The sequence below is a fragment of the Neospora caninum genome, chromosome XI, assembly GCF_000208865.1.
Source record: "Neospora caninum Liverpool complete genome, chromosome XI".
NCBI lineage: Eukaryota > Apicomplexa > Conoidasida > Eucoccidiorida > Sarcocystidae > Neospora > Neospora caninum.
In genome coordinates this window covers 4,781,806-4,805,075 of record NC_018397.1, presented here as the reverse complement: position 1 = coordinate 4,805,075, position 23,270 = coordinate 4,781,806, and the positions used below count along the sequence as shown (strand labels likewise).

General features: G+C 54.9%; 5 protein-coding genes across 5 annotated transcripts; 2 read left to right on the top strand and 3 right to left on the bottom strand.

Moving 5' to 3' along the window:
• Window positions 1-1,756: 1,756 nt before the first annotated feature.
• Window positions 1,757-3,575, bottom strand: NCLIV_058730 (conserved hypothetical protein; the record flags this gene model as incomplete). Its single annotated transcript, XM_003885429.1, has 2 exons — window positions 1,757-1,987; window positions 2,634-3,575. The coding sequence occupies 2 exons, from the start codon at window positions 3,573-3,575 to the stop codon at window positions 1,757-1,759; spliced, it is 1,173 nt and encodes a 390-aa protein (XP_003885478.1).
• Window positions 3,576-5,169: 1,594 nt separating this feature from the next.
• On the top strand, window positions 5,170-8,613 carry NCLIV_058720 (conserved hypothetical protein; the record flags this gene model as incomplete). The annotated part of the gene is made up of 6 exons (XM_003885428.1): window positions 5,170-5,577; window positions 6,094-6,260; window positions 6,430-7,158; window positions 7,622-7,706; window positions 7,946-8,242; window positions 8,458-8,613. The coding sequence occupies 6 exons, from the start codon at window positions 5,170-5,172 to the stop codon at window positions 8,611-8,613; spliced, it is 1,842 nt and encodes a 613-aa protein (XP_003885477.1).
• An 813-nt stretch (window positions 8,614-9,426) lies between these two features.
• On the bottom strand, window positions 9,427-10,283 carry NCLIV_058710 (Superoxide dismutase, related; the record flags this gene model as incomplete). The annotated part of the gene is made up of 3 exons (XM_003885427.1): window positions 9,427-9,524; window positions 9,630-9,998; window positions 10,100-10,283. The coding sequence occupies 3 exons, from the start codon at window positions 10,281-10,283 to the stop codon at window positions 9,427-9,429; spliced, it is 651 nt and encodes a 216-aa protein (XP_003885476.1).
• A 2,219-nt stretch (window positions 10,284-12,502) lies between these two features.
• Window positions 12,503-20,810, top strand: NCLIV_058700 (putative FF domain-containing protein; the record flags this gene model as incomplete). The annotated part of the gene is made up of 13 exons (XM_003885426.1): window positions 12,503-13,401; window positions 14,282-14,339; window positions 14,618-14,971; window positions 15,082-15,201; window positions 15,690-15,934; window positions 16,301-16,382; window positions 16,941-17,095; window positions 17,514-17,555; window positions 18,063-18,183; window positions 19,237-19,329; window positions 19,818-19,939; window positions 20,215-20,274; window positions 20,753-20,810. 13 exons carry the CDS (start codon window positions 12,503-12,505, stop codon window positions 20,808-20,810), a joined length of 2,409 nt encoding a protein of 802 aa, XP_003885475.1.
• Window positions 20,811-22,212: 1,402 nt separating this feature from the next.
• Window positions 22,213-22,896, bottom strand: NCLIV_058690 (conserved hypothetical protein; the record flags this gene model as incomplete). Its single annotated transcript, XM_003885425.1, has 1 exon — window positions 22,213-22,896. The coding sequence occupies one exon, from the start codon at window positions 22,894-22,896 to the stop codon at window positions 22,213-22,215; it is 684 nt and encodes a 227-aa protein (XP_003885474.1).
• Window positions 22,897-23,270: the final 374 nt, after the last annotated feature.

Sequence of the window (23,270 nt, the reverse complement as noted above, 5' to 3'; positions counted from 1 at the left end):
GCATGCGCCTTTCAAGAGCAGCGCTTTTAAAAACCCTTTCGCTTGCGTGCCTTCCCTTTTTTTCGCCGACCGCTCTCAGAGCGCCGCGATCTCGGGGCTTTCGCCGCTCTCCCGAGACACCCGCGAAAAGGAACTCCCGCGATGCCAAAAACCTCTGTCTCGGAATGCTAGACCACGCATAGACTTCCGACCAGTGGAGAACGAGTCGCGCACCTCACTAGGAATCGAAGTAGCGCCGCTCTTCAGTGCTCTCATTCGCGCCTCACCTCCTAAAGAGTTACGCCCGAGCTCACGCCTCCAGCGTTTTTGTTTCTAGAAATGCAGCCCGGTTCCTCGTCTTTCCTTCGGAGATGTTCTGGCCCGCAGTCTCTCCGCGCTTTCGCGGTCGCTCGCGAAAGGGAAAGGCCAGCAACTGATGCGTTTTCGACGCTGCACTCTGTGTCTCAAACTGAAAGGTTTCAGAGCCGCACGGTATCGCGGGGGACGTTGCCATTTTTTTTCACTCTAAACCCGGCATTTGTGTCGAGCAAGCACGCAGCGCCTCCTCACAGAGTCACTCCGGGCGAAGCGGGGAAAGGAGATGCCTGGATAGGCGACTCTTTCTTCGTCCGTTCAGCCCCTGTTTGGGGCCGCGCTCTGGGAAAAACGTAACGCTGCTGCGAGTTTGTGCGCTCGCCTTTCTTCAATTTCCGAGTCCGCACGAGACTGAAGAACCTCTTTTTACTAGACCACCTACGTATATGCCCCAGCGGGGAATGTACACCAGGCACGGAAAGGGGCGAAACTGCAGCTCCACAGCACACGAGCTCACCAACTGGCATCAGGTTTTGTCGATGCACAGCGTGAAAAATGCAACCCGGAAACAGAACTATGTTTGGAGGATCGCATCTTCACGAACATCTTCCGCAGCTCTCATGGCGCAGACGCGTGGATGTAAGACTGTATGCAGTCGTTGTCGTTTCGATATCTCCTGGTGTCTTTAGCTGGAATTCTCTACAAGGGATCGGCATATCGATGTCTCTAGCCACTCAGTCATGGGCGTCAATATGTTTACTAAATATATCCATGAATTCATATATACACATATAGATATATATAAATATATATGTACACGATCCTAGGCACTAATTTGTGTATACACGACTCCGTTTCCTTGCCTCTCTCCCTCAAGTGTAGAAAGGCAGGACATTTGTCTGTGTCTGCTGTTTGCTGCGAGTTCCGGAAACGAACTCTCCAAGCTTCTACAAACTCTCCAAACTTCTTCCCCGCTTCTTTTCATACGCGAAGCGCGTTTTTTAGTAAACAGGAGCTGCCGGCCTAGATTTCTTTCTTGGCTACCTGAGCAGGCTCTGGAGTGGCATGTGCCTAACTCTTTTTGAAGCTTGCGGAGACAGGGAACTGCAACTTTGCAAATTCAATGCGAAAACGCGAGAAATCCGTTGTTCAAGTATGCGTGAAGGACGAGAGGATAGATTGAACAACTGCGCAGAGGACGCAGAGAGAGAAGCCCAGAGAAGGAGTGGGATTCGACTGTCCTCTTCCGCTTCACAGCTCTCGGAAGTCGCCGGAAAACCGTTTCCTTTCTCCCGCGGTATGTGACCTGAGAACGAGGAGTGGCAAAGAGGCAGCCGAAGGACCAACAAACTGCACTGGGGAGAGCCTCATCACTTTTCTTTTCTCCCTGCGCTCTCGGACGACTTCTTTGCCTCCGTCTCTCCTTCTGCGTTGACTCGCTTCACATCTTCCTCGTCTTCGGTCAGCAGGCAGACGCGGGCGGCTGCGCCTGCTTCGGCGTGCGCTCGGCCGCTCGCGCTTCGAGTTTCCGTTTCTGCAAAAGGAACTCAAACTGCTGAGAAGGCGGGAGTTGCTTCAGCTGTGCAGTCTTCCGCTGTCTGTACAACCCAACTTTCTTCTCCAACGCAGCCGCCAGCTTCGCCTCGGCCTCTCGGGCGACGCGCCATCTCTCGTCGACGGCTTTCCGCTGTTCCTGCAGCCGCAAAGTCGAGAAGGAGCACAACCGCGGATATGAGAGCAGAAACCCGTCCCGAACGCAAGCCAAGGAGATGAAACAAAACCAGAGAAGAAAGAAAAAAGCAGAAAGAAGCCCAAATGCAAGAGCTCCTGCCGATTCCACCCCGACTGGACGCCGCAAACTCATATATATATATATATATATATATATAATATCGAGAGAGAACGCATCACACATACACACACTCGCGTGTACGTAAGCACTGAGGTGGACAACGCAACACGATTAGATGGGTAAACCTCGCGTAGATGCACGTGAATGACCGTAGCTAGTATGAGCACGTAGAAGCGTGAGAAGACCGCCTGAAGAAAGGCGCTGGGCGCTGGTTCGCCAGAGCCGGAACAAGAGACGAAAAGGTAAGTCCCAGGACAGGCGCCTGCCGTCCATACACCGAGAGTCCCCAGCGGTGAGCTCGTTCAGGTTCGCTACTGCTGCAGGCGCTGCGCGTGTCCACGCGGGACCAGCACGGTTTTGTTACTTTTGTCCACGCTGCCTGAAGGGCGTGGCGCGAATGTTCTTCTAAAACGCCTTTCCCAGTGTCCTTTTTCGCGAGAGCGTCCCGCCCCTCTCTCTCTCTGTCGGCGGCTGTGTCGCCACTCACCGCCAGAGCCGTGACTTCCTTCGCGAGGAGGCGCTGCTCCTCAAACAGCACGCGAACCGCCGCTTCGCACCCCGGCTTTCGAAAAACCTCCTTCACCACAATCTCCTCCTTTCTTGTCTCCTCCTCTTCCGCGTCTGCCAGTTGGCCAGAGCGGGCGCGACCGAAACTTGCCTCTGGGCCTCGGCCTGCCGACCCCTTCACGGGTGTCTCGCGGTCTGACCAGGTGTACCCGTCGGCGAGGCTCCAGCGAGCGAGGCGTCCCTGCAGCAAGTCAAAGCACGTCTCCAAGTGGGCCATGGCCGCGGCCATCTTTTGCTGGACGACGTCGTAGAGAGGCGGCAGGCGATAAATCTTTCCCGAGACGACGGCGTATACTCGGAGAGGCACCGTGCGCGTCGCGCCGTGCCGCGCCGACTCCCGCCGCAGCAAGGTGATGTGGAAGAGCGCATGCGTGTTGAAGTACGTACACCTGGCGGCGAAATCGACAGTCGGCGGCGCCTCCGCCTCGCCGTTCTCGGCCTGTCGGGCTGCTGAGGCGAACTGGGGAGCCTCTGTGCGGAGGACATCCAGGTTGGAGTACGTCACGGAAAACAGCAGACCCTGAAGATCCGCCTGGAGACGCTCGCCGCGCCGAAGTCTCTCGTTCAGCGTCTCGCCAGCCTGCTCCACGTAGAACGGAGACAAATAGAAATACTCCAGAGCCGCGCCCTCCGAGTCGAGGGCGTGCGAACACAGCCACCGCCAGTCGACAAACTCCACAGAACAGTCGCGCTGCAACGCGCCCGGGCTGTAGCGAGGAAACGGCGGGGAAGGCGCCGAGGCACACGAACCGCCTCCAGAAACAGGAAGCGAGGAAGGAAGAGACGACGGAAGAGAAGAAGGCAGAGAAGATGGCAGAGACGCAGGAAGAGAAGATGGCAGAGAAGGGTCTGGAGGGCGCATTTTGGGATACAGAAGAAGGGGTTCAGTGACTTCGTTGGCCTATATACGGAGGATGTCCTCGTATCCCAGGTACCCCAGATAAGGGGCAGAGGGACGGACGTCCTAGTTTGTCGAGATCACTTCTTCACGCGTCTTCTTCACCCGCCTTGTTCAACTCGTTCGCTGACTGTGTCGAATGCCACCTTCCGCTTTTCCCTTTCTCGTCGATGTGGCACACGAGCTGTGAAAGAGAAGACAGGGCCGAGCGGCGAGAAGAAAGAGGAGACTCGAGCGCGCGGCCGAGCTGCGACTCGGAGCGTGGCGAGAGCAGATGACGCCTCGCGAACCCGCCGCCTTGCCGAACAGCGGAAGGCTTCGGAAACCAGGGAAGAGCAGGAGATAGAGGCGCGGATGAAATTGGACATCCCAGTGAGACAAGTTCTCTCCCTTACTCGTCGCGGAAGAGAAGGAAGAAGCGACAAACGAACAAAATTGGGTCGTTGGCAGCGGCGCGACTGTGGCGGGCGGGAATCTCCAGCTGTACATACACCGCACAGACTGAGTCACGGCGAAAGAGAAAGGAAAGGGCCTGTTGAGAAGATGACGTGAACCGTAAGAAGAGAAGGACGAAAAAAGCCAGGAGACTGTCCTGCTGGAATTTTGAGTTTCGTTGGACGATCTTACGAACCCCCAGCGGGGGCGCGCGCACGCCGAGAGAAGCGCACATGCGCTCGGTTCTCGCTTTTTCTCTGGCCACATGCAAGCGCCAAGAAGAGAGAAGAACACCGCACGTTGATCACACGAGGAAGAAGATATCGGGGAGTCTGTTTTTCCCGGTGCTTTCCTTCGGGGTAGAGGAGAATCGCGGACGATGCGTGTCTTCGGTCTCCTTTTTCGACTGAGATCTTTTGTCTTGTGCGCCCGTAGCTTGCGCCTTTGGCCCTTCCGGCGCATGGCGACCGCTGCCTTCTTTTCTCTCTAATCTCGCGTTCTTTTTCCCTTCTCATCCGTTTCTCTTTTTTCCGGTAATATGGTGACGAGAGAGAGGGGAGGCCTCGCGGCTCGCTAGGCTGCTCGGCGGAGGCGACGAACGGGAAAATCCTTTTGTGCACTGCGTCTCTTTCCCTCCTTTTGCTCCACACGTCGCCGCGTTTCTTCTTCCCGCTTCCGCCTCTCTGCCTGCTCGTTCTTCTATCTCTCCTCGCCTTCTCGTCTCTCGCGAGTCGACAATGGTTCGGTTCCCTTTAGGTGCACGTACACCTCGTTGTAGGGTTACCCGCGTCGTCGCCCAGTCCTTTCGCGCTTGCCTACCCGACTGACGTTCGCGGAGGCCTCTTGCCTGTTGGCGTGCAGCCTGCCTCCTGGTTTGCCGAGGTGCGCTCCAGGGGGAACGCGGCTTCGTCCACGGCGCTTCCGAGCCTCTCTTTCTTGCCAGAGAGACAGCTGGGCGTTTTGGAGCTTAGGCTTGTACCCGTCATCCTCGCTTGCTCCTCGCCACTGGCGTCCCACGTCGTTTCCTCTCCTCCTTTCTCCTCCAGGCGTCTCCTCTGTGCATCAGTTCCTCTCCTTCTCCTCTTTGTTTCCGGCGGGCGTCGGTCGCCCCTTCCGCTGTGGGATGGAGAGCCTGCCGGCGGCTGCTGTGTCTGCTGCCGCCCAGGCGGCAGAGGCGGCAGGCGTCGCGTTGACGACTGGGTCTTCTTCTTCCTCGCTTCTGGTCCTTCTCGTTCCGTTTTTGTGCCCGCCTTCTTTCCTGTTTCTTCTGCTCCTCACCTTTTTCGTCTGTTTCGTCGCTTCTGTCCTTCTTCGGTACTTCAAAATTCTGCACTCGAAACGCCAACAAGACCTCTTGCGCCTTGCCACGACGTCCTCCAGTGCAGTCGTCGCAGGTGTTCAGACAACTGGATTCTCGTTCTCTCTTTCCTCCCTTTCAGCAGCTGTCGGCTTCCCGCCTGGGGCGCCGTACGGAAAGAAACAGTGGCTGTCCTTCGACAGCCTCGCGCTCCTCGCTCTCCTCACCAAAGATGTAAGAAGGCGGAAGGGGGACGCAGGGAACCCGCGACGAGAGAGCGGCCCACGGGAATGTGAGAGACAGGGAGAAGTCGAAGAGCAATAACGAAGAGAAGCATCAATGAGCACCACCCAAAGAGCCTAAAGAAGGCAGTGTATCGTGTTTGAACAAAGGTCGATGCATCCGACGAACTCTCTCATCCCCCTCCTCCGTGCGGCGCCTTCTCGTCCTATCCACACATATCTCCCCCTCATGTGTATATACACCCCACACTGCGCCGACACACGCAACGTACCGCGCGGCTCACATATATATACCTAACGTGGCCGAATTTTCCCGCGTTTATTAGCAAGAAAAGGATACACAGATATGTCTGGTTGCTTGCGTTGTTCTCGGCGCGTGCTAGGCGTGGGCATGCATCGGACACTTGTTCATCGTCTGTACAACGCTAACCGCCCCGGAGGGCGGTCTACAACTGCTCTGCCGCGTTTCTCTGTGAAGGTGTCTCCGTGTCTGCTCGCTTTTCTCCAGGCCGCCGGGAACGTCTTCAGAAAGGTCTGGCTTACTGCGTACGCAGTCCTTTTTCTCTGTCTCTCCGGGGAGGAGCGCGGCCTCGACGCAGCCCTGAAGAGGCAGCGCGTGGCCCTCGAAGACGCGGACTCGGTCGAGCGCCGGACTGTCATCTTTATTCGCCACGGGTGAGAAGATTCGCAGTATAATCAAGACCATACTACATATCCAAATAGTAACCCGTCCGCTGGCTACATTTATCGAGAACATCTCGGAGAATCGAGAGCAAGGTGAGGTCTCGGCACTGCCTCGAGAAAATGCGTGTGGCAATGTGTGAATGTGCGTTCTGTCGCGCAGAGAGTCCGTATGGAACACGACCTTCAATCGGCCGATGCTTTCGCTCTCCTTTCCGCTTCGCTTCTGCCTCTTTTGGCTATGGGAACTCTTCCTTGCCCCCGAGAAAGACTCCGTCCTCTTCGACTCGCCGCTGAGCACTGCCGGGATCTCCCAAGCTGCGGAGCTGCGCGCGGCGCTGCGAGGCGTTGTGGCCTCGCCAGGCCGCGAGTGGCCATCCGCGCTCGCAGCCGGGACGGCGTCGCTGGTCAGCGCGCACTCAGGTGTAGGTACACCCGGGCTGGCGCCCGGGCCGCCACGGTCCGTGGAGATGCAAGTTCTGGGCGACGGCGGCGGCGAGAGCCGCGCAGGCGGGATGAGTGACGCGCGCGTTGAGCGGCGAAATCTTGCGCAGAGCCCTGCAGTGGCGGAGCGAAACGGCGACGGCCAGCGCAACAGAACTGACGCCGTGCAGACGGCAAGCGAGGGTCCAGCAGCCTCGCATCCCGGTCGCGGTGGAGGTACACCGCAGGCTCAAACTGCCAGGGGGGACGAGCGGGAAGACGGAATCAGAAGTCGACTTCGTTCGATAGAGGAGGAGGCCGCGCGCAGCGAAGAGGGAAAGAACGGCGCAAGCGAGGGAGGTCAATTCGGGGAAAGCGCAGAGATTCGCACGGGCACGGTTGAGAAGCGAGGGCATCCAACCACCAAGGCTGTCGAAGACGCCCTGGTCCTTGTGAGCTCAAATCTCAGGTAAGAACAAAGAACGCGGAAGATCCTCAATGGACCTTTTAAAAAACCTATATTTCCATATACATATATGTGTGTATATATACATGGTTATCGGTGTACCTAGCTGTATGTGTATATATGAGCGGCACATATACGCCAGGTTGCATGGGGATGAAGCTACACCGCGAACGGGGGCTTGGCGTCGATGCCAAACGAGGCGGAAAGGGAGATGGAGAGACAAACTCGGCTGTTAAGAAACGACAGAAGTGAATCAGTGAGGCCGAGAGGTCGGAGAAGAGGCAGGGGGGGGGAGAGGCATGTCGCATGAACAGTCTCCGGTCCTTGTTCGGAGTCGTTTTCTCCTTTGCTGTGTGATTCCGGAGAGGGTATTCGCTCGTGGCGCAGGCGGTTGGAAGAGAAAGGCCTCCAAGTCGACCAGGAGCGATGCGAGGCCTGTGGATCTTTGAGTTTGTTGCTGTATCAGACGGGCGATTTCCACACTTCTCATTGCCCTTGGGCCCTCCGTCCAACTCCACTCTCAGACTGTCCAGATTCTCTCTTCTCTCCAGGTACGCCTCCCCCGTAGCTCCACTGCCGCATAAGCGAACCGACGCGCACGTGTATATTCATAGATATATGTGTATGTTTATGTGTAGATTTATGTGTACATATGTGTGTATATGTTTATGTAAATACATGTGTGCATGTATTCATAGAGTCACGAACCGACGTGCCCCGTTTGCGTCTTGGCGCGTGTTTGTCGGTGCGAGATCTTCCGGTTCTGTTGCTCTCATTTCTTTTCGTGCAGGAGTCCACACGTTTCCCGGACGCCTTGTCGCTTTCTTCGTTTCCGTTTTGTCGGAAGGTTTCTCCTCCTCTGTCGCATTTGGAGGAAGCAATCGTCGGAGCGTCACTGGGCCAGCTGTACGCGAGTCACCTGGACCAAAAATTCAACCAAGGGAACAAGCGCCTGTACACCACGGTGGTCGGCCGGCTCTTTGCCTTCTCGTCCTGGCTGTTTGCCGAAGGATCGACCGAACGCCAAGCGGTTGTCGTCGTCGGTCACTCCCGCTGGCTTCGCTACTTTTTCCGCATGTTCTTTCCGGTGAGCCGTCTTGTAGAAGGCTGTTTGCACACGGTCTCTCGTGTGTGCTTTTGGGACGGTGGCAGCGTGCACAGCCTTGAAGGCTCATTTGTGTGTTCTCGTGGCCTAGAGGGAGCAGAGCCGCTGACTGGCTCCACAAGTTTGCTGGCGCCGCCCTTCTGTGTCCACACGCGCCTTTCGCTCGAGAGTTTCTGGTGTTCTCCACGATTGCTCAGGCGGACCAGTTTCACCCGGCGAAGGACCAGAAGCTGTCCAACTGCGGAGTCCTCAAGTTCGACTACGTTCAGCTGCGCCAAAAGGGTTCCGGGCGCGTCGACTACCTCATAGATCCGCGATCTTGTCAGCTCTTGCGGGGATCCTTCTTCCAGTAAATGCGACTAGAAACAGGCTTTGCACTGTGCAAGCAATGCGCATTCTTCACCTTTGAAGGCGTCTCCGTGTGTAGGGACCGGACGCGCTGGATTAAATCGCACACCAGTAGGACACCAGCGTGCGCGCGCTCCACGCGGCTCTCTCCTGAGGCAGGGAACCACCATGTGGAGGGGTCGGTCTTTTCAAGGTCTTGTGAAAACTCAAACCTAAGCACAGCCACCCGCGCTGGATACAAAAAGTACTTTGAGCGGAGTCGCTGTCTCCCTTTTGGGGCGGCCGCAACCACCCACATCGCCCGAGATGCCTGGTGGTTCCCCCCTGTTCTGAAAAAGGCAGGGTGTTCCTTGGGTGCGATCGACTGAGAAAGTCGGTTTTCTCCGTCCGTATCACATGAACACGCCCTGAGGCGTGTTGGTAAACCCCCCACCCGAGGGGTATTAAACCCCACCAGTGGCGGAACGCCGTGAGAGCCGCGTTGACCCAATGATGACATACACGGACGAGTATGGACTATCACCCGATACCGAAGACTCGAAAAGGCCACCGCAAATACGGAACGGTTACACACATAAGGTGCTGCGCCTTCGAACTGCGCGTCTACGCGACACAGCGTTCCCTACACATGCGTGCGGTGCCTGCTTCCTTACTCAAACCAACCACATAGCGGGGAGGATCCTTCTCTGTGTAGAAAAGTCGGCAAGAGACCCCGGCTGTTCCCCTTTCAGTTTCTCTGGCCTTTTTGACACGCAGCCTCAAAGCTTCGAACTGTAGGTGTCCCCCCTCCACCTCGTTGCATTCCCCCTCTCTGAGCCTCACTGGCCGCCTCCGACTGCCTCCTCGATGGGCTCGCCGCGCATGGCTTTTTCCAGCTTCATATTGGCGAAGTCCCAGTTCACCACGCTCCACCAAGCTGAGAAGCGACAGCGCAAAACCAGAAACAAGATGAGCACTTTCTGCCGGTGCCAGACTCCCTCTCGAACAACCTCGCAACCTTCGTTAGGTGATCAAGTCTTACCCTTGATGTATTTGCCTCGATCGTTCTGAGTGTCGAGGTAGTATCCGTGCTCCCAGAGATCGCAGGTCAAAATCGGCCATTTCCGTTTTGTGATGGGGTTGCCTGCGTCGTGGGTGTCCATCACCTCCAGGCGCCTCTTCTCGTTACACCAGACGAGCCAGGCCCAGCCGGAACCAAAGTGCTTCGAGGCCACATCGGTGAACTCCTCTTTGAAATTAGAGAACGAGGAGAAGCATCTGTCGATTTCGTCCTTCACGAGACCCGTCGGGTCGCCGCCGCCATTGGGCTTCATCGAGTTCCAGAAAAAGGTATGGTTCCAGGCTTGGGCAGCGTTGTTGAAAAGGGTTCCACTGGAGCTCCTGATAATGTCTGAAAGCAACAAGGAATGCCAGGCCGAAAAAACAAATGCAGCGCTCCCGTTTTTCTGCGCACAGTGGTCCAAAGAGAGAAAACCAAAGGCCAACACTCACCCTCAAGGCTCTTATTCTCGAACTCGGTGCCTTTGACCAACTTGTTCAGGGTCTTCACGTACCCCTCATGGTGATAGTCATGATGGTACTTGAGAGACGTCGAACTGATATACGGCTCGAGCGCGTTGTAGTCGTAGGGCAGTGGAGGGCACTCAAAAGTGCCGCTGCTGAAGAGGAACGACATTGAGCGGACGTTCTTGAAAGAATTAAATGGAGCCGTGGAACTGCGAATATAACTACACCCGAATGGACTCACAGCGCCTGGTACTGTGCGCGTGGCTGCTCGACGTGCGGCTGCGGCGAACATACTCTGTTGCGGCGGCAGTGGTTTTCCAAAGAGGCTTCCGACAGGCAGACCTCTAGTTTTCAACAAAGAAGAATGAGAAATGTGGTGGTTCTCGGTCCAGTTACCATCGCGCGACTGTCGACCGGTCGGACGCCCTTGCCAAGCGCTCGCTTGACAGCCAGTTAGCCGCTACGAGCATTCAGGCCCGGTGACCCCGGTTTTTGGGCGAGATTACACAAGTCGTCTCATACGATGGCAGCGGTGATTGTTGCTTCTCGATCGGCAAGCCCGCATAATTATTCTGCGGGCCACGCATTCTACGGAAACCCACGTCTCGACACAGCTCTGTTGATGTGGACACTGCACAAACATCTACACGTTCTTTGGAATCGAAGGTCTCACCCTACAAAAGTGTCACATCAGGAGGAAACAAACACCCTTCCCCAAACCCTTACAAAAACGCTTTCATTTCCGCTACGGACGCGCTGGCCTGCAATTTTCCAGGTGGATGTGCTGTTAACGAACAGGCTGAAACGGCACTCTTCAGTTTTAGAGAGACAGCGAAAAGGGGAACAACACGTCCAACGTCGCCGTTTACATTCTGCGAGCAACTCCGAGAAACACAGAGCCGCTTCGCAGGAAAAAATCATACGTAGAAGGGCGCTGAGAGATCCCCCATCCTGTTAGAAAGCGCAAGCGTCACGAGATGTGTGTCGCCCGATCCGCGCACACGATAACAGTTCTACACGGATAGGGTTCGGTCCTGCGAGCGGCTCCTGTGTTTCTCGTAAACAGGTTTGCTGAGATTGGCTGCGAGGGGCGAGTATCGCATCTGTAAAGTTTGAGTTTCTGTTAAGAAGAGATGGCCTGCGTTTCCACCGGTGCTCCCGGAATGCCTCAGAGCTTCTCTGCTCACCATCCTTGGCGCCGGCGCGTTTCTGTCCAGTGCAGTCACGGAAACAGGGAAGAGCCGATGGCTCGTTGTGCATCTTGCGAAGGCTACTTCGCTGGTGTATAGAGGAAAATACATCTGGAAACCTTCATGGGTGAGCCGGTGCTTTGTCTGAGCACTGCCTGCTGGTGTGTGTTCGTGCCCGACGGGCTCTTTTCGCGCGTAGCAGCGGGGCTCTACGACGTGCGGAGGATGCATAAGAGATTCCCGAACCTTTTTCACGCCAATGGAGATTCGTGTTACGGACACGCGTGCGGGTTGCCCAGTGTCTTTGGGTTCGACAATTCGGCCCGTGTTCTGGAAAAGACGAGGACTTGCGCGACCGGGCGAAACGGGCGAAGCCTTACACGAAGGCACAGTTCGTCCACGCCCATTTGTGCTTGTTCGTGTAGTGGGAAATGATGCCGAAGCGAAGGAACCTGCCCAAAGTGAAGAATCCTTTTGGTAGTGAGTTATCGAGCTCGCATCTGTACACGCCGCAACGAGAGCACCCGCCCGGGCCGCGCATGCAGAGTTGCTTCGTTTTTCACTTTGCTCGTAAGTCGGGCGGACACTACATGCGTTCAGCGTATTATGGCCCTTCTTTCTCGCCATCCTTTGTTGTCCCTTCTCTGCTTCTTTTTCTCTCCCTAATTCGCCGGTGATACGTTTAGATCTCCGTCTTTGTGGGGAGCGCTCGAAGCATTTTCCCCCGAATCCTCTTGTTTTCCGTCCCTCTCACTAACACATCGTCGGTCCCAGCCTCGGACCCGCCTCTCTGCCGCCGCTGGGCGATTGGTCTTTCTTCTCTTCCTCGTGCATCTCCTCTTTCCAGTTCGTGTGTTGCGTTCCCTTGCTCGTTGTCGCCGACTTCGAAGCTGCGACGTGTCACGCTCCACCCTCCACTGCCTCGCGGACCCTAAAAACGCTTACAGCGGCTGGTCACCTGTCCTCGCCGCGGCCTGCGCGAACCAGGCTGCGCCGTTTCCGTGCCGCGCTCTTCCTTCACTGCCTTTCTCCGCCCTCGCTCTTGCCAGTGGTGACAAGACGCGAGCTCGGAGCATCGCGCCTTTCTCCTGCGGCGCACAACTCCCCTGTGCCCGTCCGCTCCCCAGCGCGCCTCCCCCGCCTCACGGCTTGCGCCGCGTTTTTCTGCAGAGTTCTGAGCGCGCGCTTCCCCGCCAGCATGCACCCTCTGGCGTCTTCTCCTCTAGGCGCCTCAGGGGTAGGCACCGTCCCTGCTGGCGGCCGTGGGCGAGGGCTCATCTTCGCTCGGGCTGACAACCGTCCACACTGGATGCGCGCCGCCGACGGAGAAGCCGCGGCTTCGCCTGCTCCAGCAGACCAGACCACGGTCTCCCCTGGAACCACGAGTGCACCGGCGATCCTCAAGCTCGCCGCTCCCGGGTCTTCGCCAGCGAACCAGGCGAGCCTTCCCAGAACCTCCCACGCCGCCGAGACTGCGGGGGCTGCCGCCGCGGCTGCGTTTCTGCATGCGCCTGGCGCTCCGACTGGGCCGACGTTCGGCAACTTCGGCCCCTCGCCTTTTTCCAACGAAGCGTTTCCGCACCCCAATGGCCCACATGCGTCGCCGTGCGGTGTACCTACAGCTGGCACCTTCGGACAGGGTCTGGCCTTCGGCGTGCCCGGCGCCGGGGGCACCAGCGAGCCGAGTCCGTCTCGCGGGCCTCAAATTCTCGCGCCGCCGAAAATCCCGTTCCAACCCTTTCGTTCGCAAGAGGACGGCGGCGCGGCGCTCCCTCAGCAAGGTTCCTTTCAGTGGTCGCAGCCTCCGTTTCCCTTCTTCGGGTCTGCCCCGCAGGCCGCGCTGGCTGGCGGCGTACAGACACCCGACGCACACGGCGCGCAGGGCGCCGCCACAGACGAGGGATCCTCGCTGCAGGAAATGCAGAAGCGGTTTGAGGAGCAAATGCGGATTCAGCAGAAGGAAATCCTGCAGCAAATTCTGCAACAAATGCAGGCCCAGAGGGACGCCAGCGCAGCTGTCGACGAGCCACAAAACGCCAGCGTGGCCGGAAAAGTTGGAAAGCCCGAATGCTACGAGGCCATCGGCTCAACCGCCTGGTAGGCGACGGAACCGCGCACCTCCCTTGCGTGCAGTCCAGCTCTGCTTTGGAAAAGGGACACACTGCCGCAGAGACACACCGAAACGGCGCCCCATTCCGCGCGGCGTCTCGTTGGATCGCGGCGGTCCGTGTACAGTCACACAGAGGGGATGCCGAACGCGCAGACAAGAACGCGCAGGGGAAAGGGAGAAAAGAGCACTCGGAGAGAAGGATGACATACATAGATTTATATATTTCTATGCATGTACCCCGGTATACCAGTACCCACAAGCAAACTTATATATATAAATATATATATATATATATATATATATATGCATACGCACTCGCTTTGCTTCAGATTCGCCTGTGAAGTTTTTTATGGGGGGAAGGAGCTGGTTGCGTAGCAAGAGAAAGAGCTGGCGGTGAGTGCTTGGAGAGAGGGGACATCGCGCACCCCAGAGAGAGGGCGAGCTAGGAAAGCGAGGACAGGAGAAACCTGTGCTTCCTCTTGCATCAGGAAAGCCCGAAAAGAAAAGCGGACTGTACGCCCACGTGTACACCCAACGGACGGTGGTCCTCGCTCTCCCCTGGATGCTGTTTCAACGCAAGGTGTCGATGGGTCACAGGCTTCTCTTTCTTTCCTCTCGGCTTTTGCGAGACTCTTAGACCGTCACGTTTTACGCAAATGCGGACTGCTTCCTTTTGCGACTGCGGCTGAGAGAACCCGAGAAAGGAAGGGGAAACGAAGAGAAATCGAGACCAACCCAAGACGAGACGAAGACACAGCCTGTTTTGGTGTTTCTCGCCGCAGACAAAAGAAATTGAGCGTGCGCAAGAGCAACAAACTGGGCATTTTCTTCGTCTCTGGGGTTCCATCCTCTCTTTGCTCTTCGCAGGTACCGCGTCGAAACGACAACCGGCCTAAAATACTTTTACCACAAAAAAACAAAAAAGGTGAGATGCACGTTCACGTGCATCGAAACGTTTCTCTAGCTACATGTGTATGCGTACCTATACTGTATGTATCTGTATGCATGTATATATATATATATATATATATATGTTGATATATGCATCCCTATGAACACATATATCTGTGCATGCACACGTATCTACTTTTCCATCTTTATATATATATATCCATACGTGTGTATTTTTATATGCATATATCGTGTTTTATGCAGAGAGAGATGCCCATAGTCTTTTTTTGGTTTGCCCATGTGTGTTTTTAGGCGACCTGGACGTGCCCGCCAGAAATTGCCGATCTCGTCAAGGCGATCGACGAGCGCACGGGCGGAGCTGCCTGCAGGCAGTCTCCTGCGGCTGTGCCCGCCGCGGCTTCTGCGGCTTCCGCCGGGCGCGCGACCGCTCGCCAGGGCGGAGATACCGAGCAGGAGAGCGCCCAAGATCGGGAGGAGAACGCGAAGCGAGCGAGAGAGAGCGAAGAATCGTCTGACTCGGACTCGAGCGACGATGAGGAAGAGTTGGAGGAAATGAGGCAGCTCCAGTTGCAGATGGCCCGCTACGAGGACTTCAAACAAATGCTCCGTGAGAGGAATCTCGGACCCTTTGCGCACTACGAGAAGGTGAGGAAGAACCAGCATCCCCTCTGCTCTTCTTTCTTCTTCTATTTTCGGTTTTCCTTTTCGTTCGTATGCGCATGCCTTTCATCTCCCTTTCTGCATTTGCTTGTCAGGTGCTGCCCAAGCTTCTCTTCGATCCTCGGTTCGCCGCCATTCCGGCCGAGCAAAGGAAGCGCCTTTTCGAGAAATGCTTAAAGGAAGTTGTCGCCGAAAACCGACAAGGCCAGAAAGAGGTGCGCTGCGTTTGGGAACGCGCCGCCGGGGCCTTATCGCCCCAGACATAGTGGCGGCGGGCGGGGACAAAGGCTGTTTGGTGACTTCAGTTTTTTCCCGTAGACCCTCCCTTTCTTCTTCACCCAATACACACTTCAACCTACACACTCACCCATAAATGCGTGAACGTCTACATGCCCACTTGTGTCCGTATGGGTATACACATGCATATATACATGCATGTATATATGCATATATACATGCATATATATATATATATATATACATATATACATACATACATGCATGCATACATACATACATACATATACACACACACGGATTCCTGGGGAGGTCTGATCGTGCGAACAGCCATTCTGTTGGCGGTTTTGTATCTTCTTGTGGAGATGTTCGCCTTTCGTTCTGGCTGTCGGTGTCTGGATTTGAGTCGCGTCCCTGCGGCAGCGTCATTCTTTCGCGTTTTGGGTTTCCGTCTGTTGGTGCTCAGCTGATCGACGCCTTCAGAGAACTGATGAATGAGCTGTATGAGAGCGGCCACGTCCACGCCTCGTCGACTGTCGAGACACTCGAGAAACGCTGCGGGCATGACCCGCGCTGGATTGCGGCTGGTGTCCCTCCAGCGGACTGGGTGCCGATTCGCAAGCGCCTGGTGGAGGAGACAATTGACAGAAGGCGACAAGAAAAAAATATGAAGAAAAACAACATCAAACGCGACTTCAAAAAACTCATGCGGTAAGCACACCTCCAGATAGCCGCTCACAGCCTTCGTGTATCTATGTAGATACATTTATATATGTATGTACATATCTTTGCTTTTCGCGTTGTGCTGCAGCCGCGTTTGCACGCGCCCACTTCAATGTGTCGTTTACTTGGAAGCTGGAAGACGGAAACGGTAGACCGTATCCATGCCTACGTACCCCGATGGCTCCAGTTATTCATATACACACAAATATGTGCACATCTGTATTCAAGCGTATAGATGCGTATACAGCCGTGTCGTGGCGCATGCCAGTCTTTTTGTTGTAACCCGTCTCCTTAGCAGTTAGGCAGAGGACGACAAGGGTGTTCGTGTTCTGTGGCGACCGTGACTTCTTTTAGAGAGAAGATGGCGGAGCGTCCGAGCGACGAATGGGCGGCGCTGCGAAAGGAACTGCGCTCGCATCCCCAGTATCTTCTGCTTGTAAGAACGCAGAGAGAAGGACAGAAAAGGGAAAGGAGAGACGCAAGAAGCAGAGGAGTGAACCTGGAGGGGACAACGCGAAGGGACGACAGGAACACTGGACACGCCCCCCAGGGAGCAAAGAATTTCGGGTTCTGCATGCGCTAGCAAAGGTCGAAACCGAGTAAATATCGCGGAGCACGTGGACTGCAGGGCCCTGCCTAAAAAGCAGACTCTTTTGGGATGCATGCATGTGGCTGTGTTTCGCTACACATATCTTTTCAGCAGCACCGAACTCCCTCCCCGGTCTCAAGTGTGTATACACCTTTTGAAGGGCGGCACGCACGCACCCGACCGTGCGCATGTACGTATGCGGCTCTCTGAGTATATTCCTCGGGTCTCTCGTGGAGATATCACTGCTCTAGACGTCTGTTCTAGGCGTCTGTGCATTTCTGTTCCGAAGCATATCTCTACTCGTAGAGACGGATGCATTTGTGGGGACGCATGCGTGGAGTCTGGGGGGTTGTAGCGCATGCGCACGCCAAGTGTTCCTGCGTTTCCCCTTCTTTGCATGCGTAGGGATCGGCGAGTGAGAGAGAAAGAATCTTCCAGCAGGTCTGTGAGGAGCTGACTTTCTTGAACGAGGAGAAGAAGCGCAACGCCGAGAGTGCCGTCGAAGACGCAGAAACAAAGCGCGCGCGTTTGGTCAAAACAGAAGCAGCCGCCGCCTTCATGTAAGCCACTCCGCTCGTCTCTTCTCGAGCTTCCTGTAAAACAAACATATATGAGTATATGCCCATACATTTGTTAGTATCTATGCTTGTACGGAAGGGTACACGACGCATTTGTCGCTTTATACGTATCTGCGTTTGCGTGCGGGTGCCGATGCGCGTGGAGAAAGGAGGCGGGCGGGCAGAAGGCGAGGGACGAGGCGCGGCGCCGGGGGAAGCTTGCCCCGAAGGGAGTCCGCGAGAGAGCGACAGCCGAGAAATGGTCACTCGAGGAGCGGAGTGTACCCTCGGTACACGCAAATTTATAAATATACATGCATATATATATATATATATATATATATGCATATATGTGTATTTGTTCGGAAGATCAGCAGGTTCCATTTTCAGTGCTTCTCTTGTCTCGCGTGCCGCTCTGCAGGAACATGTTGGTGGAGCGTGTGAAGAATCCGTTTACAAACAGGTGAGGAGACACTCGATCCTCAGAGTCATTCGTTCTGTCCGTGTCTCGCCTAGACCCGTTGCAGGCCGCTACCTTTGCTCACCTCTAGAGTTGCATGGAACATAAATGTATATCTATACCAGTTACACGTTTGCACCTTCTCGTGTCGCCTGTGTCGTGTTTCTGACTCATGTCTCGGTTTTTTCTTCTTCCTCCTGCTTTCCCTTTACTTCCTTTCCTTTTTGTTCGCTTCCTTCTCTTTCTCTTCTTTGCCGGTTTCTGGCGTTCTCTCTGCGTGGTTGTTGCTTCATGTCGCGCACTTCTTTTCTGTCCTTCTGTCATCCTTTTCTCGCGTCCTTTCTCTCCCGTATCTCTCTTGTCTCGCTGCCGGCGGGGTGTCTGTGCACCTTTCTCGCTTTCTCGCGCCTTTTTTCTCGCTTTGCGGACGCCGCCGCTGTCCACTCCCTTCTCTGCTCTCCGTTTCGGAACTTCGACGCGTTTCTGTCTCCTCTTGGAACTTTTCTTCAGCGAAGCAGGAAGCGAAGTTATCCCCGTCGACCTCCTCAAAGGAGACAGTCGGTTCCACACCGACAATCTCTCTGAGTCAGAGAAGCAGAAGCTCTACGTCTCTTTTGTGGAGTATGTCGCAGTGAGAGGCGCAGCGGGCCACGCACAGCCCCCAGTTCTTTCGAAAAACATCGACAAGTCTTTTTGCTTTCCGCTCTTCCTCACAGAGACTCAAGGCTTGTCATATGTGCAGTCCAGCCTCAGGGGGAATATGTCTGCCGCATGCAGACGCACAAACACACATGAGAAGTGCACTTGTTCACTGATATGTTCAGAGACGCGTTCTGTTTTCCGTTTCGGAATCGGATTTCGCTGAAGATCCCGCACACATCCTCCCACAGAAAAAAATATGTACACCCTGGTCTATGTATATATATGTACGCGTTGAATGTGCGTGCGTGTCTTTGTCTGTTTTGTGTGTATCTGTCAGTACATGTGTTTATGTATAGAGTTGCATGTGGAGGTTTGCGCATGCACCTTTACGGATGTATGCATATATCTTTGCGCATGTTGATACCGACAGCAAAGTCGGCGGACGTATCTCAATGAATTTCCTTATTTCGCTGTTCCATATCAATCTCGCCATGTGTCCATTTTTGCCGTTCGACACAGTTTTTCTGCTACCGACGCGTGAATGGAAGTGTTTTGGGACAGAAGGGAGGTTGGCTCTGAGAGAAGTGTCTCGGTCCTCGAATGAGATCGTCTTTTTTTCGAATCACCAACGCTGCGTTCTCTGCTTTCTCCTTTTGGTAGAGAGTTTACCACGGGCCGCGTGCGCCTTTTCCTGACGAAGCTGAACACACTGCCTTGTGAGAAACTGAGTGCGTCTTTCGACGAGGTGAGAACTGCATGCATGGTGGACGAGAACACGCCCGGTATATGTACAGCCCACTTTCACACGTGTCGAGGAAAACTCACCTCGTGCAAAAACCAGTCTTTGAGGAAAACTGGAGGGGAAACTGCGCAGGCAGGCTGCACAGAATCCCCGCGATGAGGGGGTACATTCCTTGCTGATAGTGAAGCAGTGGCAGAGTGAAGAAGCAGCCTCAGGAGGTCAGCGCGTTAAGGACGTGCAGAGAAGACCGTTTTGGAGATTTGGTGTGGTCAGGAACGTTGCTTCTTTGTTTTTGCGCAGGTTCTCGAGGAGCTGCAGACGAACAAACGGCTCTTCGACGGCTTACCTCCAGCTGAACTACTCGCCAATTTCGAAAAGTGGAAGAAGGAGAGGGTGAGCAGCCTACGAAAAAGAGCCAGAGGGAACGAAAGAGAGAGAAACAGAGGGAGGGGAGAAAGGGGGAGCGCTAGTGAGTGGGTGAGCAGGGAAAGGCGGCTGCGGGCTGAGATGGAGGGAAGAGGGGCTCGCGAGGAAGGCGCGAGGCAGAGAGGAGAAGAAAGAGAGAAGAAACAAGGCGGGGTTTGTGCAGGGACAAGGATCAGGAAAGGAAGGATGGAAAGGAATTGCCTTTTCCTGAGATATACCGACGAAGGCGGATATTATCATGCATACATATGTACCTTTGCACATTAAACGGTGCACGGGTCCATCTACCCGATCACTTGATATCTGCCTACCTGTGCAGCTGCATGCATGTGCGAGCCGTGCGCGCGCCCTTCTGGAGTTACGCCAACGCATGCAAACAATTTATGAATTGTATGTGTAGCCGTGCGTGTGTATGGCGCGTGGACTTGACTGTTTGTATGCTCTGGATGTTACAGAGTAACGAGTTGAAGGAGGCGTTCGTCCTCTGGCTGCGTCAGAACCCGGACGTTTGCCGAGGATGCGACGAGCACGGCGAAAAATTCACGAAGCTGCTCGAGAGACTGCAGACTGACATCCGGTGAGAAATGCTAACGCCGCTTTCAAAACTCTGGAAACTGACAGAACAAAGATGGGCGGAATGCAACAGAAACGACCTCCCAAGGATGTCTACGTACGCCGTGAACAGTTCAGGCCATATATATGTGTATATATATATATATATATACGTGCATAGTTTAGTATTTGCGTTTTGTTTAGGTTGCGCTTCAAATGCATGCATACACAAAATAGGTACAAATGGACAAGTGATTCGTTCAGGCAAGGCCTCTTTTCCTGCCCTTGGTTTTCTTTCAGGTACAAGAGACTGGATTACATTCCGGAGGAGCGAATGGACCTCGTGCGCCAGCGTATCCGGTGAGTACGGGTGTACAGACACCTGAGCGAAGGCCGGTTGCCGGAGAGAGGGCAGAGATCCTGTCTTTGGGTTAGGCACGTTTTTCCGTCTTTGCTCTTGAACTGTGTCGTTTTGTGAAAAGATCCGGGATGGCTGTCCCCAGAGTGCAGGCCTCGACATTGTGTGAAGAGAGGTGCTTCAACAGCGCGACAACCAGACTACACCATTGCTGCTTTCGTTGTTTTCGCTTAGCTACGGGTGTTCTACGGAAGTTGACGAACTGCTGGTTTTCTGCCTTCCTTTTTTGCACCTGAAACGCGCAAAAATGCGCCAAAGCGATGTGATGCCGACACAGCAGATCTTCCCGTCCTTTTCGCGGGCTGCCGCGGAACGCCTTCCCGGCACATGGAAGACAGCCCCACCGTGCCCAGTGTTGAGAGCAACCCAGTTGCCTCTGAACGATTAGGGGTGTCTCGCGATTTTCTTTGGCTTTCTCAGGGAAGTAAATCTCGAATTCGTCCGGAAGCCGCCCATTGCGGCCAAGGCGCCGCAATAGCCTTCCCAAGGGTCAATCGCCGGGTCGTGCCGAAGCGCCACTGCACGCAGCTCGCCTCTTTCTCAACGTGCATCTGAGGTGTATGTACACCTCAAGTATCCGGAGCCATGCCCGTGGCCTCGCTCGCGAGCGAGTGCGTTGACCAGAGGGAACTGAGGCGAAGAGTGCTTTTTCTCGCGAAGCGCAAGCGGCCTCTCCTGCCTCGCCTGCCTGTGCCGTTGCCAGGCTTTGCAGCGCCTCCGTGGAGCTTCTTTCAGCTCTTTTGCTTTCCCTCCGGTGTTCCTCAGTTCGCCGTTTTCCCGATCCACAACCTTGTTTCTCCAAACTTGCTTCTGGCGTTCTTCAAACTCTCACTGATTTGCGTCCACGACTGGAGCCCGCCGCGAGGCCATGCATCTCGTGAATGCCGCCGGTGCCGCTGCGGACGCCCTGCGACAGACCCAGTGACGAGTTCCGCTAAGGACCGCACGCCTGCAGAAAACCTGCGGACTCTCCGAGGAGAGACATGGCGCTGCCTACGTCTGTATCTCCCTAAGTAATACCCAATCAGACACGATTCGACACAGACAATGTAATACATATACATATATATCTGTATATATATGTATATGTCTGAATATGCCAATACACATATTTCTGCATTCAAGTGTGCCTGCTCATTTGCTCGAGACGGACGGGCGCCAAGAAGACGGGAAAAGGCTGTAGCATTGCCGGCGAAAAAAAATCTCAAATAGGTCCAGAGGCGTGCGACTTCCCCCGACCCTTTTGTCACGAGTCACCCCTGTGAACGATGTCCATACACCATAACTCTGCCCCAAAGCCCACCAAAAAGGCCGGAAGGTAACCCTCTGTAACCACTTTTGGAAAACGTTGCACTCACAGCTTCGGAAAGTCCGGCCATAGGGCAACGGCGACAACACGGTTTGGGTCACCTCCAAGGCACTGCTCAGCACACAGAATCACAGCTCGTCCCGTCATTCGACGCGACACTTTCTCGCTTCCGTGAAAAACGCCTTCCACAGTTTTTGCCATGAAACAGAAATACCTCTTACCCGCACACATCTGCCGTTCTCCGCCATCTACACAAACTTTTATGTGGAGATAGAAACATCACGTGCGTGGGTACGTGGATATATACACGTACACGCTCCTGTATATATATACATATATATATATATATATATATGTATATCCAGATATGCACGTTTGAATGTGTGTGAGCAGTGAGATTAACGCTTCTGAATGGAAAGATGTTTTTTTGAAGAGAAAAGGGCGAGAAAGAGTCAACGGGTCAGACGCATGCAAGCGACGAGAGCACGTCTGTTCTTACGGATGAACCGAGAACATGAGGCACTGCGCTGACTCTCCACGTTGAATCGCACAGGAGAGGAAACCTTTTCCTCTATGGACTGACATCTTTCCGCTGCGAAAGCACGCGTGCATGCAGATGCTTCTGAAGGGCGAGGGCGCGCGAGAGGAGGCGAATTTGCAGGAGGACGCTTGCCTGTGCTTCGCGGGATTCTTCCCCCGAGCGAAGCAGAAGGAAGTCGAGGAGCAAACCAGCGAGATGCTCGCGGAAATCGACACCCGGACAAAGGCCACACCGCCGCAGCAGAGAAGGCGAGGGAACAGAGGAGCAGGAAGAAGACGCGGAAGAAGGGGAAGAAGAAAGACGAACAGCGGAGCGTGAAGAGTGCGAGCGAGAAAAAAGTCGACCGGTGCAGGAGGGGGGTGAGCGAGGCCCTTGATGTGAAGGGTGGAGTGTACATACACCCCGGTCACTCAGAAAGAAGAGCTCCTGCGTCAGTTGCGCGGTGTTCACTGAGAGCAGATGCTTCACTCGTGCAACGACCAGAGAGAGACAATGGAAGGCTGGCAAGCGAGGGCCGAGCGCTTTAACCGGGAATGGTAGGTAACATAAAGAAGAGGGAGAACAGGACGGAGATGGAGCGCAGCGCGACTGAGCATCTGTAGGAGAAGGCCTTCTCTCCTGCGCTTTCCGAGACACCAGGCCATCCGCCGCATACCAGAAAGCCGGAAAAAGAAAATTCACCGGTGCACTGGGGAACGCAGGCAATGCCTCCATACAAAACGGGCACTGGCAATCGCTTTCTTTTCCTCCTCTCTCTGCTTCATCTTCGCCCCCTTCTCGCCTTTCTTCCTGTGCGTTTTCCCTTTCTTGTGACCCGCTTTCTCGCAGTTCTTCGTTTCCTCGCCTTTCAGCGTCGACGTCTCCTTTCTCGTTCCGTTCTCGCCCTCTCATCTTCTCCCTGACTTCGTTTGGGTTCCCTGTCTCTCGCAGCCCACCCCCGGGCTGCGCGGTGATCATGGATTTTGCGGCGTCTTTTTTTTCGAGGGAAGCGCTCGACCGCCGTTCCCTTTGTGCTCTGCTGTGCGGGCTGTCTAGAGACTGCTGTCCCTCTCTGTCGTGCCGTGTCTCTTTCGTCCTGTCCCCTCTCG